This window comes from Eleutherodactylus coqui, chromosome 11 (genome assembly GCF_035609145.1).
Source record: "Eleutherodactylus coqui strain aEleCoq1 chromosome 11, aEleCoq1.hap1, whole genome shotgun sequence".
In the NCBI taxonomy this organism is placed as follows: Eukaryota; Metazoa; Chordata; class Amphibia; order Anura; family Eleutherodactylidae; genus Eleutherodactylus; species Eleutherodactylus coqui.
In genome coordinates, this window is record NC_089847.1 from 127,810,232 (window position 1) to 127,837,574 (window position 27,343).

General features: G+C 50.5%; 1 protein-coding gene across 1 annotated transcript in view; it reads right to left on the reverse strand.

Moving 5' to 3' along the window:
• Window positions 1–14,225, reverse strand: part of LDLRAD3 (low density lipoprotein receptor class A domain containing 3) — a 170,200-nt gene extending 155,975 nt beyond the window's left edge. The window contains exon 1 of the mRNA XM_066583491.1: window positions 14,034–14,225. Within this exon, the coding sequence (XP_066439588.1) occupies window positions 14,034–14,136 (103 nt within the window). The 5' untranslated portion in view covers window positions 14,137–14,225. The remainder of the gene's footprint in view (window positions 1–14,033) is intronic.
• Window positions 14,226–27,343: the final 13,118 nt, after the last annotated feature.

A 27,343-nucleotide genomic window follows, 5' to 3' on the forward strand; every position in this document is an offset into this window, starting at 1 on the left:
TACATACATTACTTATCCTGTACTGATCCTGAGTTACATCCTGTATTATACCCCAGAGCTGCACTCACTATTCTGCTGGTGGAGTCACTGTGTACATACATTACTTATCCTGTACTGATCCGGAGTTACATCCTGTATTATACTCCAGAGCTGCACTCACTATTCTGCTGGTGGAGTCACTGTGTACATACATTACTTATCCTGTACTGATCCTGAGTTACATCCTGTATTATACTCCAGAGCTGCACTCACTATTCTGCTGGTGGAGTCACTGTGTACATACATTACTTATCCTGCACTGATCCTGAGTTACATCCTGTATTATACTCCAGAGCTGCACTCACTATTCTGCTGGTGGAGTCACTGTGTACATACATTACTTATCCTGTACTGCTCCTGAGTTACATCCTGTATTATACTTCAGAGCTGCTCTCACTATTCTGCTGGTGGAGTCACTGTGTACATACATTACTTATCCTGTACTGATCCTGAGTTCCATCCTGTATTATACCCCAGAGCTGCACTCACTATTCTGCTGGTGGAGTCACTGTGTACATACATTACTTATCCTGTACTGATCCTGAGTTCCATCCTGTATTATACCCCAGAGCTGCACTCACTATTCTGCTGTGCAGTCACTGTGTACATCCTGTATTGCAGTACTGAAGGATCAGCTAACGCTGGTGTTCTGCTTTCTGCCGCCATTGTGCAGTTTCAGGTGCGGCATACATGTGAGAATTAAACCATCCGTTAGTCAATGTGCAGAAATAAATGGCGCCCTTCTGAGGTCTCAGTCACTCGGCATACGTGTCCCACGTATTACGCACATATTTCTCATGTGCATCAGCCACGCTATACACAACCGTGTTACATGCGACATATGCCTGCCTGAGCCCTGGCAGTTGCAGAACCCTCACTGATCTCCACAGCGGATCCTGAAGGTGTGAGCGGTCATTTGGGCTGGAGTCAAAGTCAGAGTCAGAAGTGAATTCATAAGAAATGGGAAATATTACAGAAAGACGTCTCCTTCGTCCTGCTGGATCCACTTGCTGCTGTTGGCTCCAAAACTACACCTCCAAATGCTTCCAGCCCGCTACACGCCCCGTAGGAAGCCCAAAGAGAAGGCAACAGCTGATCAATCAGTGACTGCGGGCCGTAAAGACCTCGTGGAGTCAGCGGATCCCTTTAGGTGCAGAGGTCTCACCTGAGACTGTTCTGTCCGGAGCTCAAAAATGATAAGTCAGGACCTTCAGGTGAGGATTACCTGCTACCTAATTTCCTCAGTTCTTGCCCCTTGACTGCTTTTTAGTTCACCTTTATTTGTGCAGAGCTACAGGGTGTCTATGGTAGTCGGGGACACACCCCCTGCCTCATCAGTGGTTCAGGCTGCTCCTTTGTCCCTCCCTCTGCCTCATCTTATTGGCTGCTGTGTATAAACAGACGTCTACCACATATTCATCAGTGCATGAAGTGGTGAGATCCATTACGAGGAAGGACAGATTAATAACCTACCCTTGGGAAAAAGGTAATTGAATTGCCACACATAAACTGAGGAAAGAGAGCCAAATTAGGCAAGTGCGAGCCTGGAGGGCCACTGATGTGACAGATCCTCGAAGACGGCGGACAGGATTTTGTTAGGCGCCACTTTCAAATACAAAAAGGCACCCAGCGTATTACAAAGGAAAAAGCCCATTAAAATGTTACCTGATGGTATATTTTGTACCGTAGTAATAGGTTTTTGACCCTGAAGCAAAGTTCTTTAACCCCTTAGCACACAGACATATACTTACATCCCAAGCACACGGGGTTCATATAGCGCAGGCTTGGAAGCTGGACCTGCACCATACATGGCCAGCACTGGCTGCAACAGTTGCAATAGGACTTCGAGAACTCAGATCGCGACTGTTAAGCCTTTAAATGCCCCGACTGGCATTCGGATGACCTGAATGGCCCCTCCTATGATGAGATCACAAAGTGCCGTTCATTGTCATGGCGGTCCACGGCCTTCTGAAGGATTGGTGTGCCCCCTTAATTAATTCAGGTCCGGACAAACCCTTGGCGCCAATTAAGCAATGCACCAAAACATTGGTTGTCGGGGAAGTGCTTGGACAGCTGTGGCTTCCTCTGGTAAAATCAGCTGATTGCCGGAGGTGCCAAAAGCGGGACTTGGGGTGGTCAGCTGCTCACCGCGGCATATGCATTCAGGATGAGGCTGTGCATGTTGGCACAAACCCTTTAATGCCTGGCTTTTAAAGGAGATCAAACTGGCGCCAAGAAATTTCCATGAGTAATATCCTGGTACTATTGTCCTCCTGGGTGGGCAGTTGGGACATCAAGGACTTATGACCCGATTTCGGCCATACCAATTCAAATGAGTCTTAAACTAGGCCCGCCTGAAGGCCGCGGCCCAGAGACTCCCGGGGTAGCCAACATGGACTGCAGGAGATGTCACTGCTGAACAATAGTGGTTTCTCAACTGAAAACGAGGTAAAATCCAACTTAAGACCAATGTTATCTGTGATATTGCAGCTTACAGTTCACAGGTCCATAGTATCACGTATGCATTATAGCCCAGGCCCAGTCAGCTGGGACCAATGACAGTTCTTAGTCCTAGCAACGCAGGGGGGCTGCAATGGTTTGAAGCTCCACTGCTTGGGAATAGACTTCCATCAGCAATGCTGGCACAGGTTCAGCTAAGCCAAAGAGGAGGGAACGGGTCCGGCGCAGGCCAGAGAGAAGGGGCCCGGTTCGGCGCAGGCCAGAGAGGAGGGGCCCGGTTTGGCGCGGCCAGAGAGGAGGGGCCCGGTTCGGCGCGGCCAGAGAGGAGGGGCCCGGTTCGGCGCGGCCAGAGGGGAGGGGCCCGGTTCGGCGCGGCCAGAGGGGAGGGGCCCGGTTCGGCGCGGCCAGAGGGGAGGGGCCCGGTTCGGCGCGGCCAGAGGGGAGGGGCCCGGTTCGGCGCGGCCACAGGGGAGGGGCCCGGTTCGGCGCAGCCAGAGAGGAGGGGCCCGGTTCGGCGCGGCCAGAGAGGAGGGGCCCGGTTCGGCGCGGCCAGAGAGGAGGGGCCCGGTTCGGCGCGGCCAGAGAGGAGGGGCCCGGTTCGGCGCGGCCAGAGAGGAGGGGCCCGGTTCGGCGCGGCCAGAGAGGAGGGGCCCGGTTCTGTGTAGCCAGAGTAGGGAATGGAGGAGCTGCTTTTATGTAGGAGTTCTGGTTCTTCCCTACTAACTTCTTTCCCTCCACAGGACCACGTCAGAGGTTCCCTCAGTCAGGAAGTTTGTTCTTTATGTCTCTCCCATAACCAGTCTCCCAGAACGTAAGCAGGCAGGTAGAGTAGTGACTGCACACAGCGCGGACGAGACAGACGCCTGACGCTGCTCCCCTGTCATCACTTCCCCTAGTCAAATACAGTAACAACGCAGGTAACCACTGAGCTTCCCCCATGCTCCGGCTGCGTCGGGTCGTGCTCACACTTGTCCTCCACGTTGGGTAGTTTACCAGGAAGATCGGAAACAAAAGTCACAATGGGTTGTATCATCTTCTATGGGTGATTGACCGATGCCGGCGATTTCCTTAGTGGTCAGTGGAGTGTGACGCCAGCAGAACCAATCTGCCCAGGAACCGGGGCGAGGGATGCCACGTTTTTCATACGACCATATCCACATTGGCACATACACGAGCGTGGCAAACAAAGACGCATCAACTGAAATGGCCAATAAGTCTTAACGAGCTCCAGAGGTGTCCTTTTCTCCAGCAGACTTCCGCAGTGTTTCACGCGTACATTTGCGCACCCCGCCCACTGACATCTATGGGGACCAAAATGGCGCATGCTATATATTTTTTGCGCGACCTATTTAATATCAGTGGGTTCTATCCTCTGTGTATTGTGCGCTCACCTTTTGCATGCCGGCCTAAGGATGCCTTCACACGCAGCAGATTTTGATTTGGGTCCACACTGAAACCCGCAGCATATTCTGCGCCGCAGCACATTACAACTACTTCTAGGACCCTGCAAAAAAACTTCTTCTTCCCGACTACTTTTCTTCTTCACGTTTCTATTAACGTTTGAAAGATAACCCGTCCTAAATATAAAAAGCAATTTCCATCTCCTGGCATCCGAGGTCCCCAAAGGCCTGAACTCCATCCGTCCTGACACAGTTCCTTCTTCTGCTATCAGGCCGGTAACCCAGTTCAGTAAGGGGCTGCGGAGCCTCGCTCATAAGCCACGGTCTGATCAGAGCGTTATCCTGGGAGCGCTACAATCTGGATGGCGGCGAGGAGGACGACAATCTGCACATCAGATGTTTCTATGGACATTCCTATTATTGGGGTCTGTGTCAGTCTTGTGGACCCCAGACTCAGTCTGCCATTGGCCCTGGAAGCTTACGGGGTTTTCCAAGCAAACACTGACCTATCCATCAAGTGATCGCCCGGCCCGCTGTGAGGGGAGCGGGGCCGGACGTTGCCATTGGGGTTGGAGGCAGAAACGTCATAGGGGGCTACATTCTCTTGGAAATCAATGGAAACTGATGCCTCCTATTACGATTCTGCGTCCAACCCCAGTGACGGAGCCACAAATGTAACAGGAGGCATTAGTTCCCATTGATTTCAAAGGGAGTGAAGCCCCCTATGATGTTTCCTCCCCCAATAACAATGTCCGGCCCCGCTAACAGTGGGCAGTAAATATGATCACTGTGGATCCTAAGCAGCGGACCCCGGCTGATCAGCTACTATCCTAAAGATAAGCCATCAATAGCTTTTATCCAGAAAACCCCTTTAAAGATGATGGTCTCAACAATTACAGCATATGAACACCTCAGAGGGTACCCCGGCTGTCCCATGTGGGGGTCCCTCAGTGCAGGTGGATTAACAGAAAGCACATGCTCCAGTAAACAATAGAAGTCTTTACTTGGCAGCTGAATCAGAGGGACAGTCACTTTAACTTGATACACAGTTTCAGAATGATGCAACACAGTTTCAAGTACTTTGGCAATGCGGGCGTTACAATTTGACGACACTCTCGGCTCGTCAGCCCTTACAGAATCAATTCTTGGTCTCTCTATATATTCAGTCTTACGTATAGTACTTAGCGGGTATGGAATAACACAACAGTTCACAATGGCAAGCACTTACAGTCTCTTAAGGTGGCCCTCCGATTTGTGTCCTGGCACCAGAGGGTGGAGGGGCAAATTACTTGCAGTTGCTCCTCTCTGCCGGACCTTCAAGTTCCAGACACAATCTTCAGACTACCCAATCTTCATAGTGGTAGGCTATGAATGCATGTGATCAGCACTGACCAATCAAATAGCAGTGCACTGTGTGCATTAGCTTGTTAGAGAACTGCTGCAGCCATCATGATTGGCTGAAAATGGAGCCCGGAACTGGTGGATCAACGTGGCGGCAAAGAAGAACAACAGCAGGATATATTCTCCCCTCGTGTCTCGGGGCAGAATTCTGTCCCGGAACCAGATGGTCACTTCATTAAAGGACTTCCACTCTCTCAACAATACGGCAGGTCGACGACCAGAGCGCCTATAGATATGACAGTACTAGTGACTGGGCCCGGATCAGAAGGTCCCAGGGCTTTCCCAGCCTCATCCACAACTGGCTTCCAGGGCTTCTCTGGTGGCTCATGACTCAGGGCACACCCAACCTCTTGCAGTTCACTCCACCACCTGGGCCAACACAACAACTTGTGTGCCACACTCCGCCTTCTGTACCAAACACAGGCACCACCCTGCAGGCCGAGAGGTGTCCTCAATTTGTGCAACAGATGTCCATGCCGCACCCGGATTATGCAAACCTTCAGATAGCTACCGTGCTTGGGATTGCAACCACTAATACCATGTCCACAGGGGCCACGACAGAGACTGTTACATACAGCAGTTACATAAAAATATGATAAGGGACGGCGCTCCAAAGTCGAGATCCAAAGGTGGACTAGTCCCATATGTTCCCAGATCCACAGGGGTGAGGGAGGGCAAACGGCCCAAACTCCATAAGGCGTACGAGGCAATCCAGGATACTGAATGCGCAAGAAAAGAAAAGGGGCTTATGCTGACCATGTGTGTCCACTAGCGCTCTGCACATTAGGTGGACATGAACATTGCTAACACTCTGAACACCAGGGGGCGCCATACGATGAAAGGAAATGTCCTGACTCTTCACTGAATTGTTTTTCTAACAGTATATAAATGGCGAATACTGTTCATTTGTATGATCTATACGATGAATGAGAGGCTTGGTTGTAATGACTGTGGGAGCTGAGATCAGCTGAACGCCGGGGGTCCCAAGTGGCGGACCCCCACTGATCACCGATTGACTGGCTTCTATTGAACAACATTTCCATTGTGTATACTCATCAGGTGGCACAGCGTCTCCTCCGTTCATCGCTCCCTTGCATTATCTCAGGGCTATGCTGGATGCGGAGCGACCACTGTGCGCTGATATTATATGTCTGAACCAATCTCACATAGTGAATATAGAACGGGAGAAGAAAGACTGAACTCATAAATATAGATAACCCAACATTATAGAACCAATGCTGCAGTCCACTGCACAGGAGCGTGACCTGAATGTGAGCCACGAGGGGCTACAATAGGGGGCGGGGGGGGGGGGAGGGCATGCAGTTTGGGGGATTAGAGGCCATTTGCCACAACAATAAAAAACTTATTAAAAATTCTTTTTGGCTACTTCTTAAAATACTGATGATCTATCATCATAACAGGTCATCAATATTCAATCGTTGGGGTTTAGCAAATTGATCCGCTGTTGGAGCGGGCCCCTATGGCACTCGGATGCATGTGATGTCAGATGGTATACAGTGCAGGGGCCGCAGTATTCACCCAAGCACCGCAGGCTGCTGACCAGTGGGGGTCCTGGGTGGCAAACCTACACCAATCAGATATGGATGAACAATTCTGAGGAGTAGCGATAAGCAAACTTTTCAAAAGTGTGGTTCGGCCGAGTCGCTGAATTTGGTCAAAAAGTTTGGTTTGTGGTCCAAATTAATTCGCACCAAGTCTGAACGTCACTGACCCCTCTAAAACTGGTGTATAACAATGTCTAGGAGCCGTAAAAACCCCGTGTAACTCTCTTAGGTCACCTAGGAGTCTAAGTACGTTTGAGCTGTTTGTTAGGCTGGGTTCACACGGGGCGTATTCCCGCCGGAAATCCCGCGGTTTGGCCGCAGCAAAAAACGCGAGATTTCCGCAGGGGGAAAACCGCCGTGGAAAAACCCTCGGTGGCTTTAAAGCAGCCCGGACGCTCGCTCTTCCGCTGCCGCCCCCATAGAGGAGAGCGCGGCGGAAATAAACAAAAAATAGACATGCTGCATATTCTGAAGCCGCGGCTGCGGTTCCAGCCGGGCTTACTGCAGCGGATTGGCCGTCCCGTGTGGACGAGATTTCTGAAAAATCTCGTCCACATGGCTGGCTAATGCCGAGATTAGCGGCCGCAGGCGGATTTGCCGCGGAGAAATTCCGCGGCAAATCCGCCGTGTGTGAATGCAGCCTAATGAGAAGGAGAAAAGAGGAGGGCGAGGAGCCACGAGGGAGGAGAAGAAGGAGGAGGAGGACGAGGAGCCACGAGGGAGGAGAAGAAGGAGGAGGAGGACGAGGAGCCACGAGGGAGGAGAAGAAGGAGGAGGAGGACGAGGAGCCACGAGGGAGGAGAAGAAGGAGGAGGAGGACGAGGAGCCACGAGGGAGGAGAAGAAGGAGGAGGAGGACGAGGAGCCACGAGGGAGGAGAAGAAGGAGGAGGAGGACGAGGAGCCACGAGGGAGGAGAAGAAGGAGGAGGAGGACGAGGAGCCACGAGGGAGGAGAAGAAGGAGGAGGAGGACGAGGAGCCACGAGGGAGGAGAAGAAGGAGGAGGAGGACGAGGAGCCACGAGGGAGGAGAAGAAGGAGGAGGAGGACGAGGAGCCACGAGGGAGGAGAAGAAGGAGGAGGAGGACGAGGAGCCACGAGGGAGGAGAAGAAGGAGGAGGAGGACGAGGAGCCACGAGGGAGGAGAAGAAGGAGGAGGAGGACGAGGAGCCACGAGGGAGGAGAAGAAGGAGGAGGAGGACGAGGAGCCACGAGGGAGGAGAAGAAGGAGGAGGAGGACGAGGAGCCACGAGGGAGGAGAAGAAGGAGGAGGAGGACGAGGAGCCACGAGGGAGGAGAAGAAGGAGGAGGAGGACGAGGAGCCACGAGGGAGGAGAAGAAGGAGGAGGAGGACGAGGAGCCACGAGGGAGGAGAAGAAGGAGGAGGAGGACGAGGAGCCACGAGGGAGGAGAAGAAGGAGGAGGAGGACGAGGAGCCACGAGGGAGGAGAAGAAGGAGGAGGAGGACGAGGAGCCACGAGGGAGGAGAAGAAGGAGGAGGAGGACGAGGAGCCACGAGGGAGGAGAAGAAGGAGGAGGAGGACGAGGAGCCACGAGGGAGGAGAAGAAGGAGGAGGAGGACGAGGAGCCACGAGGGAGGAGAAGAAGGAGGAGGAGGACGAGGAGCCACGAGGGAGGAGAAGAAGGAGGAGGAGGACGAGGAGCCACGAGGGAGGAGAAGAAGGAGGAGGAGGACGAGGAGCCACGAGGGAGGAGAAGAAGGAGGAGGAGGACGAGGAGCCACGAGGGAGGAGAAGAAGGAGGAGGAGGACGAGGAGCCACGAGGGAGGAGAAGAAGGAGGAGGAGGACGAGGAGCCACGAGGGAGGAGAAGAAGGAGGAGGAGGACGAGGAGCCACGAGGGAGGAGAAGAAGGAGGAGGAGGACGAGGAGCCACGAGGGAGGAGAAGAAGGAGGAGGAGGACGAGGAGCCACGAGGGAGGAGAAGAAGGAGGAGGAGGACGAGGAGCCACGAGGGAGGAGAAGAAGGAGGAGGAGGACGAGGAGCCACGAGGGAGGAGAAGAAGGAGGAGGAGGACGAGGAGCCACGAGGGAGGAGAAGAAGGAGGAGGAGGACGAGGAGCCACGAGGGAGGAGAAGAAGGAGGAGGAGGACGAGGAGCCACGAGGGAGGAGAAGAAGGAGGAGGAGGACGAGGAGCCACGAGGGAGGAGAAGAAGGAGGAGGAGGACGAGGAGCCACGAGGGAGGAGAAGAAGGAGGAGGAGGACGAGGAGCCACGAGGGAGGAGAAGAAGGAGGAGGAGGACGAGGAGCCACGAGGGAGGAGAAGAAGGAGGAGGAGGACGAGGAGCCACGAGGGAGGAGAAGAAGGAGGAGGAGGACGAGGAGCCACGAGGGAGGAGAAGAAGGAGGAGGAGGACGAGGAGCCACGAGGGAGGAGAAGAAGGAGGAGGAGGACGAGGAGCCACGAGGGAGGAGAAGAAGGAGGAGGAGGACGAGGAGCCACGAGGGAGGAGAAGAAGGAGGAGGAGGACGAGGAGCCACGAGGGAGGAGAAGAAGGAGGAGGAGGACGAGGAGCCACGAGGGAGGAGAAGAAGGAGGAGGAGGACGAGGAGCCACGAGGGAGGAGAAGAAGGAGGAGGAGGACGAGGAGCCACGAGGGAGGAGAAGAAGGAGGAGGAGGACGAGGAGCCACGAGGGAGGAGAAGAAGGAGGAGGAGGACGAGGAGCCACGAGGGAGGAGAAGAAGGAGGAGGAGGACGAGGAGCCACGAGGGAGGAGAAGAAGGAGGAGGAGGACGAGGAGCCACGAGGGAGGAGAAGAAGGAGGAGGAGGACGAGGAGCCACGAGGGAGGAGAAGAAGGAGGAGGAGGACGAGGAGCCACGAGGGAGGAGAAGAAGGAGGAGGAGGACGAGGAGCCACGAGGGAGGAGAAGAAGGAGGAGGAGGACGAGGAGCCACGAGGGAGGAGAAGAAGGAGGAGGAGGACGAGGAGCCACGAGGGAGGAGAAGAAGGAGGAGGAGGACGAGGAGCCACGAGGGAGGAGAAGAAGGAGGAGGAGGACGAGGAGCCACGAGGGAGGAGAAGAAGGAGGAGGAGGACGAGGAGCCACGAGGGAGGAGAAGAAGGAGGAGGAGGACGAGGAGCCACGAGGGAGGAGAAGAAGGAGGAGGAGGACGAGGAGCCACGAGGGAGGAGAAGAAGGAGGAGGAGGACGAGGAGCCACGAGGGAGGAGAAGAAGGAGGAGGAGGACGAGGAGCCACGAGGGAGGAGAAGAAGGAGGAGGAGGACGAGGAGCCACGAGGGAGGAGAAGAAGGAGGAGGAGGACGAGGAGCCACGAGGGAGGAGAAGAAGGAGGAGGAGGACGAGGAGCCACGAGGGAGGAGAAGAAGGAGGAGGAGGACGAGGAGCCACGAGGGAGGAGAAGAAGGAGGAGGAGGACGAGGAGCCACGAGGGAGGAGAAGAAGGAGGAGGAGGACGAGGAGCCACGAGGGAGGAGAAGAAGGAGGAGGAGGACGAGGAGCCACGAGGGAGGAGAAGAAGGAGGAGGAGGACGAGGAGCCACGAGGGAGGAGAAGGAGGAGGACGAGGAGCCACGAGGGAGAAGAAGGAGGAGGAGGAGGACGAGGAGCCAAGAGGGAGGAGAAGAAGGAGGAGGAGGACGAGGAGCCACGAGGGAGAAGAAGGAGGAGGAGGAAAAGGAGCCACGAGGGAGAAGAAGGAGGAGGAGGAAAAGGAGCCACGAGGGAGAAGGAGGAGGAGGAACAGGAGCCACGAGGGAGAAGAAGGAGGAGGAGGAACAGGAGCCACGAGGGAGAAGAAGGAGGAGGAGGAACAGGAGCCACGAGGGAGAAGAAGGAGGAGGAGGAACAGGAGCCACGAGGGAGAAGAAGGAGGAGGAAGAGGAGCAACGAGGGAGAAGAAGGAGGAGGAAGAGGAGCCACGAGGGAGAAGAAGGAGGAGGAAGAGGAGCCACAAGGGAGAAGAAGGAGGAGGAAGAGGAGCCACGAGGGAGAAGAAGGAGGAGGAAGAGGAGCCACGAGGGAGAAGGAGGAAGAGGAACGAAGAAGAATTTTAGTCGATTAGGCTGAAATGAACCACCCGAGAATTGGGTTCACACCGAATCGAGCTTTTAACAAAGTTCGATCCAAAACAGGGTACAACTATTTCGGTTTACTCAACAGCACTGAGGACACATTATCAATATCCGTAATCCCAGAAGACCCTTTAATTGTTCATTTCTCAATAGGTTGGGCATTAAGCAGAGTGGCTGCACACAGACATCCAGCATCCCGGACCCCTGAATGCTACCTGGGACCACTTACTACGATGGACGCGGCTTATTATCCAACAGATGCAGCTTTGAGGTTTTACTTTGGATACAGAATAAAAATGGCTGCAGATCGATAACCAGGGACGGCTCACAGATCAGCGCAGCTAATAACCAGACCGCCGCAAGAAGAAACACCAGAGCGGCGGTTCTGTAGTCGGAAGCGAGCGAAGGGAAAAGTAAATACTGTAATCTGAGGGATTAAGAAACAAACAGTTGGATGACTAAGGGCGCTGCTAGACGGAGCGCGGAATTGTCCGCCCGAGCGAATGAGCAAATGATGACACAGTTTATTCGCTCGCTTGGGCGGTCAGTACGAACACACGGATAAACGCTGACGTAAAAAGGCAACAAGCTGCACATTACGGCGCGCGCCATTACATACAACTAATAGCGAATAGGCCCCACTGTTTGCATCGAGTGGCTGAAAACCTGCAGAGACCTCACACTTCTCACAGCTGAGAGTCCGTTACAGTTGTATCCTGTCTAAGGCCGGTCACCCCTCTGTTTCCACTGCAATGCGAATGGCGGCGGCAGCTCACGGATTGTCATGTGCAGTACAGGGTTTTTATTTTTTTTTTATTTCCCGCACCGCCGTTTAGCGATGACACGGGTACCCATCGCCCATACACAATATTAATTGCGTATGGGCTGCAAGTCGGACGCCATCCATGGCAAAACCGAGCATGCTGCGGTTTTTTTTCCACTCGCGGAATACGCAATTTGTATCCGTGAGTGTGAAGGGAAAATTGAAACTACATGCCTTTCAATGGCTGCAGCAGAAAGTCCGAGCGGATGGCGATCGCGGATTCTGCAATTAGAATCCGTTCATGTGAGCCCCCCCTCCCCCGTGTGGGAAAGGGGAGAGCTGACAACATCGTAGCGTTCTGATTGGCTGCTAATGGTACAAACGGTTGTCAGCTTCCCTTTAAAAACTTTCTAAAAACTTTTGACATGTCGAAACTTTTGATTGCTGGGGGTCCGGCTGCTGAGACCCCCGCATCTTCTGGAACAAGCCGGCTAAAGTGCTTGCATAGGTCGCTGACTGAAGACGGACAGAAAGTCGATGGGCCTGTCTTAAGCTTGTGAGAAGTCACAGCGCTAGTCCGCTCGCTCCAGCACTCAACCAAAACTTCTCACAAGTCCCTGTGATGCGTCAAAAGTTTTTAGAAAGTGCAGCTGACGCCCCCCTCGGCCAGGAGCGCAGTCGCCTCCGCAGCGCAGGTTTGTCTTTACTGGCTCAGAACTTCCCGCATGCTATAGTTTCTATAGGAGATGAATGTATTTCTCCAGAACTCCCCTCCCCCACTACCCCCCCCCCTCCCGGCCAGATGTGCTACTAATACAGGGGGGCCGGTGATAACCTGCAGCCTGGGGGGCCTCACAGAGCAAACACAGGCCTGACTTACTGCAAACCGCTGCACAGACGGGCGGCCCGGAGCGAGCGGATACGGCGTGTGTGCCACGCTGCCATTCATTGGGATGGGCGACTATTGGAATTAGTTCAATATGTCGGCGCCATCTATTCGTCAGCGAGTCCGTTCATAGCAGCGATAGCGGTTGGAGTGTCACGTACCGATAACAATGACGCGCGTGTGAATGTGCCCTAAAAATGGCATCCCATCCCCCATGTCTGTGGAATGTACTCGCTGACCGCGCATCACCAAGGCGGACGCTCACACCGCCGGATTTTCTGTCCGTATTTTCGAACGCAGGCGACACGAAGAAACATTAAAGTCAATTTATCGTATTCGCACGTGGAGGTTTTTAAAAAAAATTATTTTTTTTCACGTGGACTGATGTTGTGCGCAAAAGAATAAATGGCCGTCCGTCCGGTTTTGGTTCAGACGGACGGACCGATATCGCCATGAAAGCCTGTGGGAGTGAAGAAAACCACAGCGGGCGCGGATATTACACGCCGCGCACTTCGTAGTTCTTTTTTGTTGCCAAAAGACAGCAACAACCACCCGCGGCATCGGTCGCGCCTCTTCATTATTGTTGCGCAGATCATACAGAGACGTAAACAAACTGCAGGAGCGCGACAAAAACAGCGCAGAGTGAAGTCGCTTTACACGGATGTATCTGTGCGCCAAATACGCAGAGAGTAGAGCGCACTGCTCTCCGCGCACATCTGTGAATCCAATCCCCGTAGAAGGTAATGGCGATGTGCGAATACGCCCGAGACGCGTGAAACGCTGCGCAAAAAGATCATAATACGCCAACTGTGTAGCCGTTTCAATCGCTGCATCTTTGCTGCCGGCGGGCGCAGAAAGCGCGGTAAAATACGCCAATACTCGCACAAAAATGCCTTGATCATTCTGCAAAGACGCCCGTGTGAAGGGACCAATGGGGCGAGCAGAACGGGTGATGGAGCAAACGCCCCAAAATAGTACAGCAGGTACCTTACAAGCCCCCCGACACCCCAAAATACACAGCATGGCGTATAGATACGCCCCCCAATACACACCGCACCATACAGAATAGCGAACATACATGAAAGAGTACCAACCCGGCATGAGACCCCCCAAAATACTCCCTAATACCCCTATACCCCCCAAAATACTCCCTAATACCCCTATACCCCCCAAAGTAGGGCCTAATAACCCCCAAACACCCCAAAACACCCCCCATAAGACCCCCTCAACTAAGCCCAGCCAGGAAGCCTCCCCCCGTACAGCATGACGTCACCCCACAGCCGGCCTCTGCAGCCCCCCGCCATAACACACACACATTACATAACATGCAGGGGGCTCTGGAGTGGGCGGGGCTACCAGAGCTGCCTGCTCGCACGTGACCCCTGTGGGAGGGGTGAGTTGCAGAAGTCATTGCCCCCCTGCCCTGGACTCCCCATGTCGGTGCCTTAGTGTTTACTCACCCACAGAGCCCAGCATGAGACACAGCAGCCACATGTCCCGGAATGCGGGGGCGAGCCGGCCTCTCCGGAGGGGCAGCCACCGCCCGGGCACGGCTGCAGCCATTCAGTATGACGGCAGCCCCGGACTCATCGTGCCCTTCCCCTGGAAGCAGATCACCCGTGTGAGTGTGTGACACGGCCAGTGTGTGTGTATGAGCGAGCCGGGCATGCGCAGTACGCGCGGCTCAGGAGGCTGCGGCTCTCGCACACAGTGCACAGCTCCGGCATGTGCCCGCTGCCCGCAGCAACCAGCGGCGCCTAGCAACCAATCAGGAGGCGGCTCTCATCGTCTAAGCCGAGCCGCGAGGCTAGACCGGGGATGCTGATTGGTTGCTAGGGGCAACGGCCGTGGATACACAAGGCCACGCCGACATGTGTTGTGGTCCCCAAATCAAGCCCTAGTCTTAACCCCTTACTGACCGGCCTGTTCCTCGCCTGAACGACCAAGTGGTTTTCATTGCCCCATAAGGGCTCGTTCGCGCGGCCGTATGTGTATTACGTAGCGTTTCACCGCGGTCGGCAGCCATATTGCTGCGTATGGCAGTCATATCGGACTGCGCACAACAACATATCCCACGCACGCTGTCCGCAGGCTTCCTGTTTGTTTGTTTTTAGCTTTGTCGCTTAGCGAAGGTGTGTATAAACACCGCGCGTAGGCAATGTTTAGCGTTCTACACGCACCCATAGAGACTAGTAGGGCCGGACGCACGTAATACGCGGTAAGATAGAACATGCGTTTATACGTGCAAAAATCTACGCAATGAAAAACCGCTAGTGAGAGTGGGGCGGCGAAAATCAATGTACCGCGTCCGATACACGAACGGAATGCGCAATTCAAATACATTCTAAGAGCCGGAACACTTCTGTCTTCTTTACCGGTCGCGGTTTGCGGCACGTGTGACTTTTGGATTGTTTTCTATCGCATCTTTTTGGGGGAGGAGCAATAAAAAAAAATATCAATTCTGGCGTTTGTTTTTAAAATTATTTTACGCCCTTCACCGTGCGCAATAAATAGCATATTGTTCAGGTCGTTACAAACGCGGTAATAATTATGGGCGGCGTTTTCAAAGTTTTAACCATTTAAAAAGGGGTTTTATGAGATAAAATGTTTTTTTTTTTTTTTTTTTACAGTTCTTTTTTCTTTACATTAAACTTTATTGAACTTTTTTTGAGACTCGAATATGCAATCATTCGTTGTCTAGAATAGTACACTGCATTACTCATGTATTGCATCCTACTAAGCCTATTAGGCTCTTACATGGCAGTCACAGAGGCCTTCATCAGGCTTCTGGCTGCCATAGGAGCCCATTAGTACCATGTCATCACACTGCGGGGTGCCGGTGGTTAGAGCAGGAGCCTGACTGTCAGCAGGCAGCCTAGCCACCGCCTTGAAAAGATGTATGTGCCGGTTTAAAGCCCATTAGTGAGGTCAGTAAAAAGGTGTATCGCCCATCACTAAAGGATAAAGGGGATTTCTGACCCCCAAAAATATGAGAAAACTGACTGTAAAAGACTGAAAGTGAAAAATATAAACTTCACGAAGGCCACGGGGGGTGGGGGGGTATTTGTGGTCTGTATTAGGGCTCAAACAAACATATTTAGCCTGTGTATTACACACTTGTTTTTTGCTCATGTAATATGCAGTACTAGAAGCCCATTGATTTAAGGTGGATCCAGGAAACTACAGGCCTGTGAGCCTGACTGCTATATCGGGGAAGATCTTTGAACAAATCATTAAACAGCATGTATGCAAGTACTGGGATAAAGGCCCATTTCCACGGAGCGATGAACGCTCAAACGACAGTTCTAGTGACAGCTTTGAGCGATTATTTTGTATAAACTATTAAGTAGCTACTCAGCTACTTAAGACCAATTAAGTGAGCAAATGAAGCCTTTAATTGAAAGAAGTTAATAGCTGGAGGGCTCTTATCTGCTGTCAGCTCCTTTGTTCTCCCACGGGAAACAATGCTATCAGCATTCACCGTGGAGAACTGCTGATAAGGCTAATGGGCGATTTTTAGGTTGGACTGAATTTATCGATCAGCTTACAGTGCACAAAAAGTGCAGGATGGGCACGCGTTTAGATGCAACGATTATCGCTCAAACAATCGTTTTGTAGCGATTTTTGAGCGATCATCACTCCATGTAAATGGGCCTTAAGAATGGAGTAACTAACCAGAGCCAGCATGGGTTTGTAACAAACTAGTCATGCCAGACGAATCTAATTTCCTTCTATGACATCACCGACTGGGTTGATCAGGGAAATGCGGTGGATATAGTATATCTTGACTTTAGTAAAGCATTTGACAAAGTATCTCATACCATACTTATTGAAGAAATGGCCAAATATGGGATTGACAAGGCAACTGTTAGGTGGATTCACAACTGTCTGAGTGATCGTACTCAAAGAGTGGTCATAAATGGCTGCACATCCAAGTGGAAGAATGTATCAAGTGGGTACCACAAGGCTCTGTCCTGGGCCCAGTGTTGGTCAACATTGTTATACATGATCTGGAGGAGGGAATTGTGGGAAACTGATCAAATTTGCCGACGACATAAAGCTAGGAGGGATGGCTAACACTAGGGAAGAGAGAGAGTATTCAAAAAGATCTAGAATAGCTTGCACAGTGGGCAGCAACTAACAGAATGGTATTTAACAAGGAGAAATGCAAAGTCCTACATCTGGGCAAGAAAAATGAAGAACGCACAAACAGAATGGGAGGAATTGGGCTAAGCAGCAGCACATGTGAAAAAGACCTGGGTATACTAAGGCCTCATGTCCACGGGCATAATTGAATAGCGGATGATCCGCAGTTCAATATGCCCATAGACTATTATTGGGCATCTGCAGGTATTTAAATACCTGCGGATGTCATTTTTTCCTGGCGTCCGGATTGCACGCGGGAAAAAAATCGCAGTGTTCTTCATTTTTCTGCGGATCCCACAGGGACGCCTTCCATTGAAATCAATGGAAGCCATGCGGTCCACGGCATGCCCACAGCTGACACTGCAGATGTGTTTGCGGATCCGCGGGAAAGCAGGAGATTTTAAAAAAGGCATGCAGAAGGAAAGAAAATTCGGCCACGATGGAGGAGACCCGCGTCCGGACAGGTGAGTAAATGTATTTTTTGCCTCATGTCTGTGGGCACGGTAGGAATCTGCTGCAGGATTCTGAAATCAGTATCCGTGCGTTCCCGTGGACATGAGGCCTAATAGATCACAGACTGAACATGAGTCAACAATGTGATGCAGCAGCCAAAAAGGCAAACACAATTCTGGGATGTATTAAGAGGACAGAAACCACTTGTCACTGAAAGAGGTCAGAGGAGGATGTAGGCAATCATTCCAAACAGGTGCTTTGGGTGTTTATTTGTTTTTTTTTTTACTTTTACTTTCATGCAATTTTAGTTTTCATTTTTATTAGGCCAGGCTTACACGAACTGGATGCATTCTGCTTGCGGGAGGCCCGGCACGGATTCCGGGTGTGAGCCCGGCCGGTGACCCTGCGTACCTGATTAAACTGTATTGCGAATGACCGTGGCGGTTCGTAGTGCTTTTTTTCTTTGTTTGTATTTCCCATGCTGTCGCTTAGCGATGACACAGGTACCTGCATATGGGCTGCGGGTCAGACGCCTCCATTGACTTCAATGTCGGCTGTCCGTGGCAAAATAGAGAAAGCTGCAATTTTTCTTCCACTCACAAAATACGCGATTGGCATGTTTCTACGACATCGGGAAGTTGGAGAATTAGTGGCGAGTCAGTCAGTGAGGGCTTTCGTCTTTATATATATAGATGGGTGGATACCAATATTGAAAGCCACACTTTTCGTTCTACAAGACACCCCCTGCCTGGTTTATCCTACAGAACGCGTTCTTTCCCCGGGTCGCCTGGGATCGTATCCTGGTGATGTTTTCGGAAGCTGTTTATTTTCGAGTTGATTACATTTATTTGGCAGAAGGAACTGGGAAGACGTGGAGGTTTTGATGAGCGTTTAAGCTCAGATGCCTGACATAGGTAACAAGATAATGAGCATCTGGAGGGTTTTTTTGTCTTTTCCCTGGACCAAAATTTAAATTTATACATTTTTTTCACGAATGTCACTTATTCCTTGAAGTACCTCATTATGTTCCTCTTGAAAACCCTTGTGATGCTTCTTCCTCTGTTCACATTTCAAGCTGCATCCAGTATTCTGCTGTTCCATCTCAGGCAGATCTGTAGATGATGAGAGCTGTGGTGATTAGATGAACGGTCTTGTCACCGGAGACCCTAAAAGTGGTTCCCCGTTGGCCTATAAGAGGCTCCCGGAGGCTCCTTGTGAGCAGGGACCTCTTCTTCCGCTTGTGTGGAGCTTGTTGACCACTAGACGCCTCTACGACGCAGAGAAGAGACCCCGTTACCAGAGTCTGAGAGGGGCGCAATATTGGGATGTGAGAAGCTGGATGGTCATATCGAAGAATTGTCCCCCAATGGCCGTTCTGGCCAGACTGTCAGGGGGTGTTGGGACCAGTGGATGGGGGTACACAAGGTGACCGGGCTCAGGATGCCCCCTACAGACCACCAGTAGAGAGGACCGTCTGACCAGACTGTTAGGGCTCTTGGGACCAGTGGATGTGTGAGGGCACACAATGTGACCGGGCTTAGGACGCCCCCGACAGACCACCAGTAAAAAGGATTGTCTGATCATCTGACAAGTAAGCAGCTCCAATTGCTTTATTGTCCGCCAGCCAGAGACCAGAGGCGCCATCGTTACACCCCTGTGTCTGTCGGAACCATTTCCAGGTGCTTGGCTGAAGGACATTTCGTGTCATGGCGCCCAGTACATGTACGGCCTTTAACACCCACCATCGCCTCCGTTTGCAGTGGTTTTCTGAATGATGAAATGAGTCTCGCGTGGCGGAAATAGCATTAAGGCAGCAGAATGCAGTCCTAAGCTCTCGTTCACGACCTGAAGGTTGTGAGTTCAGGTAGCTGTCTCAAGATTGACTCATCCTTCCGAGGTCAGTAAAATGAGTAACCAGCTTGGTGGGGGGTAATTACCATATATACTGAAGTATTAGCCAACCCAAGTATAAGCTGAGTCAATAAGTTTTACCACAAAAAATTGGTAAAACTTATTGACTCAAGTATAAGCCTAGCTATACTCGAGTATATAGTAGGTAAAAAAAAAAGCAGTACTCACCTATCAGTCGGCGTCTGTGTCCCTGGCGGTGCGGCCAACTGCTGCAGTCTTCTCCCCGGCTTGCTTTTGAAATCCCCGCCGTCAGTGCTGTGATTGGATCGAGTGCCGGCCAATCACAGCCGGCGCTCGATAAACCAATCACAGCCATTCAGTGATGTCATTCAGAATGGCTGTAATTGGTTTATCGAGCGCCGGCTGTGATTGGCCAGCGCTCGATCCAATCACAGCACTGACGGCGGGGATTTCAAAAGCAAGCCAGGGAGAAGACTGCAGCAGCTGGCCGCACTGCCGATGACAGCATCGCTCCGGGGACACAGATGACGGCTGATAGGTGAGTATTGAGGGTTTTTTGTTTTGTTTTTTTTACCTCACTCGAGTATAAGCTTTTTCAGCAAATTTTTTTTTGTGCTGAAAAACTCGAGTATATACGGTAATAAATTACTTGAAAGCGCTAGGGAATAAGTTGGCGCTATACAAATAATAATACTTATTATTTTTTTGCTACGGAGTGGAACCGGGTTGTCTTCAGCAACGAATCCAGGTTTAGTTTGGGCACTAATGAAAGCCTGCTTGTGCCTGGAGACCCTGGGGTGAGCCCCTCAGTCCTGCCTCTCCTGTGAAGCGGCACACTGCATCTTGCCAGATTTGACTAGACAAAATAGCGCTGCATGCTGTGCTGTTTCATCCTGTTTTTTAGCAGAATTCAGCGATGGAGGTTCCAAACGGGGTCTCTGATGGTGAAGGGAATGAGCCCTAAATTCATTTTAAAACAATACTCTCTATGTTTGAGTCAAGTGTAAGCCAACCTCAGGCTCACCAAATGGGCCACGGAGAACAGGACTAGCTGCTACCTTCATGTCTGACTCACAGCATCTGCAGCTGACCCGGGCTTAACTGAGCCACGCCGGTCATCTGTTTTGTCTCTTGGGGTGAGACGGGACAGCGGCGGAGAGAAGAGACAATGCCACATCTTTATGCTTTACTAGTTCTTTACTGAAGAAACCCTGCAGGAACAGACGTAACAGGACAGTGTATGACAATGGCACTTAGTCTGCTTGGCTCTCGTAGTCTCCGGTAATCACGCTCCCCAGGCGCTACACATCCCACAGAACTCAGGTTCTGCCTCACTGGCCACGTCCTGACACTTAGCAGGGATAGTACCACAATACCGGCCATGTCTGCACACACTCAGGCCTTGAGCAATGTCCTCCTTTCTGCCAAGACTCTCATGGAAGCGCCAACAGATCAGCTTCTCCGCATCTCACGCCAACACACTGTGTAACCGTACTGGAATCGTATCTCTCATTATCAGCACTTTGCTCTGCAAGGGAATCCACTACTTCAGGCCTCTTTCACACGGGTGACAGCGATATCGCATTGGTGTTCTGTGCGATATCACTGCGTTTTCTCTTAGCGATATCACGATTTTATGTCGCTACAAAGTCGCGCATCTTTGTAGCGCTCTTTTGCTGGGATTTTCGGGGGGTCTTGAAATATAAGCCCTACCCCAAAAATAAGCTCTAGCTGGATAAAACAAATACATAACGTAACAGCCATTGTCCGCTCCGCCGCACTTCTTCTCTGCAGGTCCCCGGCACTTGTCTTCAGGCAACAATTCCTTGTCAGGGGTTTGAAAAACCCCACCTCAACGAAGCACTGCCTCTGATTGGTTCCCTCTCTGTGAACCAATCACAGCCATTCATTAAAATGCTCACTCTGATTGGCTGAGCCATGGTGCTCGAGAACCAATCACAGCCAGTGCTTCCTGGAGGCGGAGATTCTGAACCTTCAATCCAGGAAGCACTGACAGGAGACAAATGCCGGGAACCTGCGAGGAGAAGTGCGGAGAAATTGATAGCGACTGTTAGGTGATTGTATTTTTGTTTTGTTTTTGCAGCTAGGGCTTATTTTAGGGGCAAATTACTGTAAAAGTTGCATCATTGCAACACACAAAAATCTTGTTTCCGTGCAATGTGATGCCACAGAAAGGAAAGTTCCATAGGGAAACATGAGCTACAAAACAGCAAATTGTGGCAATATTTAGCAACCCACATTTTTTTTTCTCACAATGTCGCAGGCTACAAAATATCGCTAATGTGAAGGAACCCATTGGAAAGCACAGGCTTCGCATACACGCGACCAGTAGCACCGTCGCATCGCGAGAAAATCGTACTGTGTGTAATTTGTCGCCTGTGTGAAACCCGCCTTAAGGGGTTCTACCAAAATCAGCTTTTATCAGCTACCCACAGGAAGTTGATTAGTGGAGGACTCTGCTGAGATCCCTACCGATCCCGAGGGTCCCACGTACATGGTATTGGATCGTTAAGGGTCTGCAGCTCAAGACTATTTCTGATGAGCTGTTAATAGTGGTGAATGCTGTGGCATCCTCACTGCATACCACGCACAGCGCTATACATTGTATTGTGGCTGTGCCTGGAATAGCAGCTCAATCCTATTTACTTGAGTGGGACTGAGCTGCTCTCCGACCACGTGACTAATGACTGTGACATTACTAGCGTAAGAAGACGCAGACACTTGCCAAACAGATGTGAGTTCCAAGCAACTGACCCTACCGATCTGATATTGATGACCTGTCCTGAAGACAGTTTAGTTTCGGAAAATCACTTTAACAACCATGAACACTTTTAGATTTTTTAATTTCTTTTCTTTTTTTACAACCATTTTTGGGCCTTCATTTTGTTTCAAATGAAGCAACTGACATAGTTCTAATTCTAAATCTACAGTTTTGAGTATACAGCTCCTATGCAGACCTATATGTGTTTCCATGGTAACAGACTACAACAAAAACTCTGTGCAGTCTGACGCTCTTACATCTGACCCCAACGTCTTGCATAGGTTTGCACAAATGGTCTGAATCTCCTAATGTGTTGCCACCTTCTTATCTGGTTAGGCATCACCGAACGTATGCGTAACCTTTTGAGGATTCTGAAGGAGTTCAGTGCGCAGAAACGAAATCAATCTTTCCAAAATTCTGGACCTGCACATTTAGCAGTTTTAGGAATAAATAATTTTTTGAGGATAAAGTTGTCAAAAACGGCATTTGTTTTAATGGCGCACTGTGACTTAAGAATAACTGAGCACTTTTGCAATAGCATCCGCAGTGGTGTATGCAAAGGCCTATAACGCATTTGTGAGAGTTTCTGAATATAGAGTCTGGATCACGGAGAAGCTGCTGACCGGCGCTCCCATGAGTGACACAACCGGCATTGTGGCGCAAAACCTTTAGAATGCCATGCCGCCTATCAACCAAGAACATCAGAAGCAAACCAGTTGAACACTTGTTGCCTTTGCTGTAAACTGCTGCCCCCAGCCTTGTACTTCTGGCACTGTACAAGAGACCGTGGATGTTACCACGTAACAAACTCTTACAAGTAAAGTTCATTTGGAAGCATTGAGGAGAGTCTTTTCTGGCTCCCTGCTAATGCGGCCTCCGCCACTTTAAATCATGCTGCATCACACACTCTGTCCCTTTTCTGCTGTTGCTGTGTCACCTAGAATTGTAGCGCAGCTCAGAGGTTTATAGGGCACCTCCTGAGCGCCTAGAATATTCCCGCTGCTTCAGAGTAGGTGGGATTTAGTCCTGTTCACAGCAGTGATGCGCTAACCCTGTCACGAATGCATTATAGAGGTGGCAGAGCCTCTTCCTTAGCGCTTCACTGCACCTCTGGCCTTGCACTGGCCGCCATGGGGACTCTTACCACAGCCCTGTAAGCCTGACACTTCTGTGCGCCTATGTTCCTCACTGTTCCTCTCCCAGCCACATCACCAGCCAGAGGGTGTGGGGCTTACTGCAGCCGTCCGAGCCGCTGCAGTAAGAGAGGGGAGCAGAGCAGCACTCCCCCTTTTACCACATCACGATGCGGGCCTATAAATATACTTCTATATATAGCTCCAGAGACCAGTTCACATTCAGCCGGACCAGCAAATGACCCCAAACTGCCAGTTACTGCCGGCCCTGTCCTCCCTGACCCATTAGTGGACCTGGTGTCGGCTTACACTTGCAAACCAAATGTAAGTTGGTAAGATAGTTTGAGGGGAATATGAATCCAGGATCAGACAAATAACACAATAGATCTGCAATGGAGCTGTATACACAAAACGGTAGGAGATTTTTATTTAAGACGTTAAAAAACGATAAAAAAACGTTCGCCAACTTTATCTTTAAAGGGAAATACTCTTTTTTTTGCATTGAAGACTGTGTGTAATAGCCCTTTAAATACTCCCGCCTGATTATATGACCCGGCGTTGCAGTCAGTCGGCGGCCATTAACAATAGCACTGTATGTATAAGATTGCCAAAGCTTTTGCGCAAACACATTATCGAGTCCTCCGTTGTGCTGTAAACAAGATTCATGGGTCTTTGGAACGGCACAATTTGAAGTTCTCTTTGGAGAAATGACAATATTCTCATTTAATCTCACCTTCGCGGCCCCCGTGTTTATTTCCTTCCATGAGTTCTGTCTCAGCAGTTTTCGCGGAGTCTAATGGGGCCGAAGCACCCAGCAAATCGCTCGTTATTTGTGAAGATTCTCCCAGAAACAATTGCAGCGAGGCAATCAGGCAGACGTTTTAGAGAAGCTGAATGGATGTTTATGGGATCAATAAACGGACGGCCTCATGAATCGCCTCTCCTGCCTTAAACATAGTGCTGAACCTCCCAACGTCCATTAGTGAGAATATCTAGCCGATAAATCCCGCTGAAGGAATCGATGGCGCTCAATGAGGCTTCAGGTCACGGGACAGGTAACTATTTCCCTGCCGGAAAAAGCTGAAGAACACAACTTCACCGGTATGTGGGTATCTAGGAGCAAACGATGGATATCGCCAAGACTGGCCCTCTATCTTACAGATGTCCTATAGTACCCACGAATGCTTCCTTCCCTTAAAGGGGTTGTCTAGGACTTTAATATCGATGGCTTATCCTTAGTATAGGTCATCAATAGATAATCAACGGTAGTCCACTGCTCAGGATCCCCGACGATGATCGGTTGTTAGCTGGGCTGCCCAACAGAGCTGTTGAATTCAATGGGAACTGCGCCTGTAGTACCAAATCGGGCCACTGCAATGTGGACAGCACTATTGGCTTCCAGCACTGTCCAGACTAACAGTGGGCCCAGCTGATCAAATTCTGATGACCTATCCAAAGGATAGGTCATTGTTAGTAAAGGTCTTGGATAACCCTTTTATATTTGGAGTCTCTGCATTAAGAGGGTCAATTTGACACCCTTTTACCTTCGTCGTGACTTTTAGACTTTCTGTGTTAATGAAGTTATGGTGGGTTATTTAGTGGGAACTCTAGTAACGGTAGTACCAGATCTCCAGGACATTTAAAGGGCAAATACACCGTAAAATAACCCCAATCACAGGTAGCGTAAAAAATTTCAGGGCACACTGAAGGTTGGAAAACCCGGAGTATCATGCATTTGTCATGGACTTTACTTTTTCGAGGCAGAGGTTGAGATCCACTGAACATTTTTAGATTTTGCTAAAGATTTCCAGGCAATTTCTGCAGTGGAATTTTCCACATGGCCTTACAGTTCAGAGCTGCATTAACAATTTCGAAAGCCTTCAGAGCTGTTGGCAAAACAGCAGCATAAATATGTCGGTGCGCAGCGTCCCATAGGGTGACCCCAGATACAGGGCAGTTGTTGAGGAGCGGGGAGGGTAAGATGCTGGCTTGTCACGGTTGCACTTACCAGGCTCCCTCCTGGAAGGACACACGTAGCCTCGGCCAGAGTAGCGCTGGGCCTCTTCCGGACACCCCTCGGAGAGGGATGCCCAATAAACATGTGAACAAGGATAGGGATTGTCACGGGTGACGCCACCGTTCCTTTACCCACCAGAAAGACCCTTGGTGGTAAATAAATGAGCCGCAGACAGAATTGACGTACCTCAGGTCCCTGGGAACGGTCAGGGCCTGGAAGAACTTTACTTGAATAAAATTTTGGACAATACAAGGCACAATTCACAGTATTGGAAGTGCAGACATGAAACAGACTGGAGTAGTAGAACCTCCACACAGTGATCCCAGACGTTAGGATGGCCGTGTGTGACAAATGAATAAAGGTACCTCTACGTGGTGATCCAATAGCTCCAGATGGCCGCGTAGTAAAGGAAGATAGCAAATACCTCTGCACTAGGCCTTGGGGAAAAGTGCACTTACTGCTTGCTCCCGCTCTCTCTCCGCTTGTGGCTCACTCTTCTCTCATCACTGGTACATACACTCTAGGTAACCTCTCCTCCTCTTCCATCTTCACCACATGGGAGTTGATGGTACCCTCATGTGGCTGGCACTCTGAAGCCTCAGGAACCCAGAAGAAATGGAACTCTTTCCCCAATCTCACTTACTTCTATTTATAATCACACTCATACCAGGTGACCGAACATAAATTGATACATTTACAGACAACCTTCAGGCTTTTGCAGACACTTAACCCATCACATGCTGCAGCTGTGCAATACATATAACAGAATGACTAGATAGATTTGCACAGCGCACCAACAGAAGCCATGACATTTATGGAGGGGCCAGGATAGTATGTACTGGGTCACTACAGGTGAATGGCTTAAATGGTAAGAGGCTGAAATTTGGTTCTGGTGCTTTCTATGTTATGAGCTTGGTCTTGGTGCTGTAATTATAATATGAGCTTGGTTCTGATGCTGTATTTATATAGAGAAATGTGTTCTGGTCCTGTATTTATGTCCTGCGCTTGGTTGTAGTGCTGAATTTATGTTGTCAGCTCTATTCTGGTGTTGTATTCATATACTGAAATAGGTAATGGTGAGGTATTTATATACTACGCTTGTTTCTGGTGCTGTATTTATGTTGTGAGCTTGGTTCTGGTGCTGTATTTTTGTACTGAGCTTGGTTCTGATGCTGTACTTATGTTATGATTTCTAATCTGGTTTATTTATATACTGAAATTTGGTTCTGGTGCTTTCTATGTTATGAGCTTGGTTCTGGTATTTATTCTAGTGTGGGTATGCTACGAGCTTACTGCTTTCTGCACAAGCAGAATATAAGCAGACTGCCTATCAGTGCAATTATATATTATAGTTTATTTTCTTATGATGGGGGAAAACCAAAAAAAAACATTTCACACAGGGTGCCATCTAACCTACGGTCAGGGCACCGACTCCATGCAAACATGATTTGCACAGAGCTGTCATATGGCACCCATAGAAGTCTACCGAGCCATACTATACCGCTGTATACAGTTTGTTCATGTGCCTGTTTACAGAGTCTGAGAGAAAGTATTGTGCCAAGTTCCATCGGGTGCCATATTAGGTGTCACTGCTTCTGGGGAACAAAGCCTCCATTGTACGGTGCCATACAGAAGCTCTACATGGCGGCCCACGGATTGCTTACAGCTCTGTAATACGGAACCATAAAGACATCAGGTGCCAACGGCGGAACGTTCTTGCAGTTATGGATATAATTATGGGCAGAGAAGGTGGAAATATATTTCTGAACCTCGTACAACATATATGTGGTGGGACGTATACAGCACTTTGAGTCTTGTAGGACCACTGCGGGTGATCCACAGGCATGCGGAATATGTCTTCAGGAACGGTAACCGTGCCGCATGCTCCTTATTTCCTCTGTGCTTAATATAAGGCTGAAGTATTGAGATTTGTGTACCCATCCAAGGCTTCCTGACCCAGCCGGCAGCGACATCTGGCAGCGCGCCCAAAGGCAGCCAAAACGTCAAAGGAGAGCGAGGATCGGTGTCTGGTTGGGGACTGATGTAGGGCCAGGAGCAAGCTGGGCAAATGCTGATTATATTACCTGCGGCTTGTGTCTGTCTCCATTACGGCTGCCTGCTGTGTCATATTAACTCTGAAATAGAGCAGTCAGCGACTAACAGGGGGAATATATTCTACACTTCAAGCTGTCGGTGGAGAGATAGGCCGGGGATGCTGCAGGACGTGTTCCATAGGAGACCCCCTACTGCCGGACCCCACACGCACCATCCTCCCAATTCTAGTATGACGCAGGGGTGGCGATGTAATGGTGTGGAAGGGGGCAGATGGAGGCCGCAGGTTTGCTGCAGAACACTTCAAACTTTACA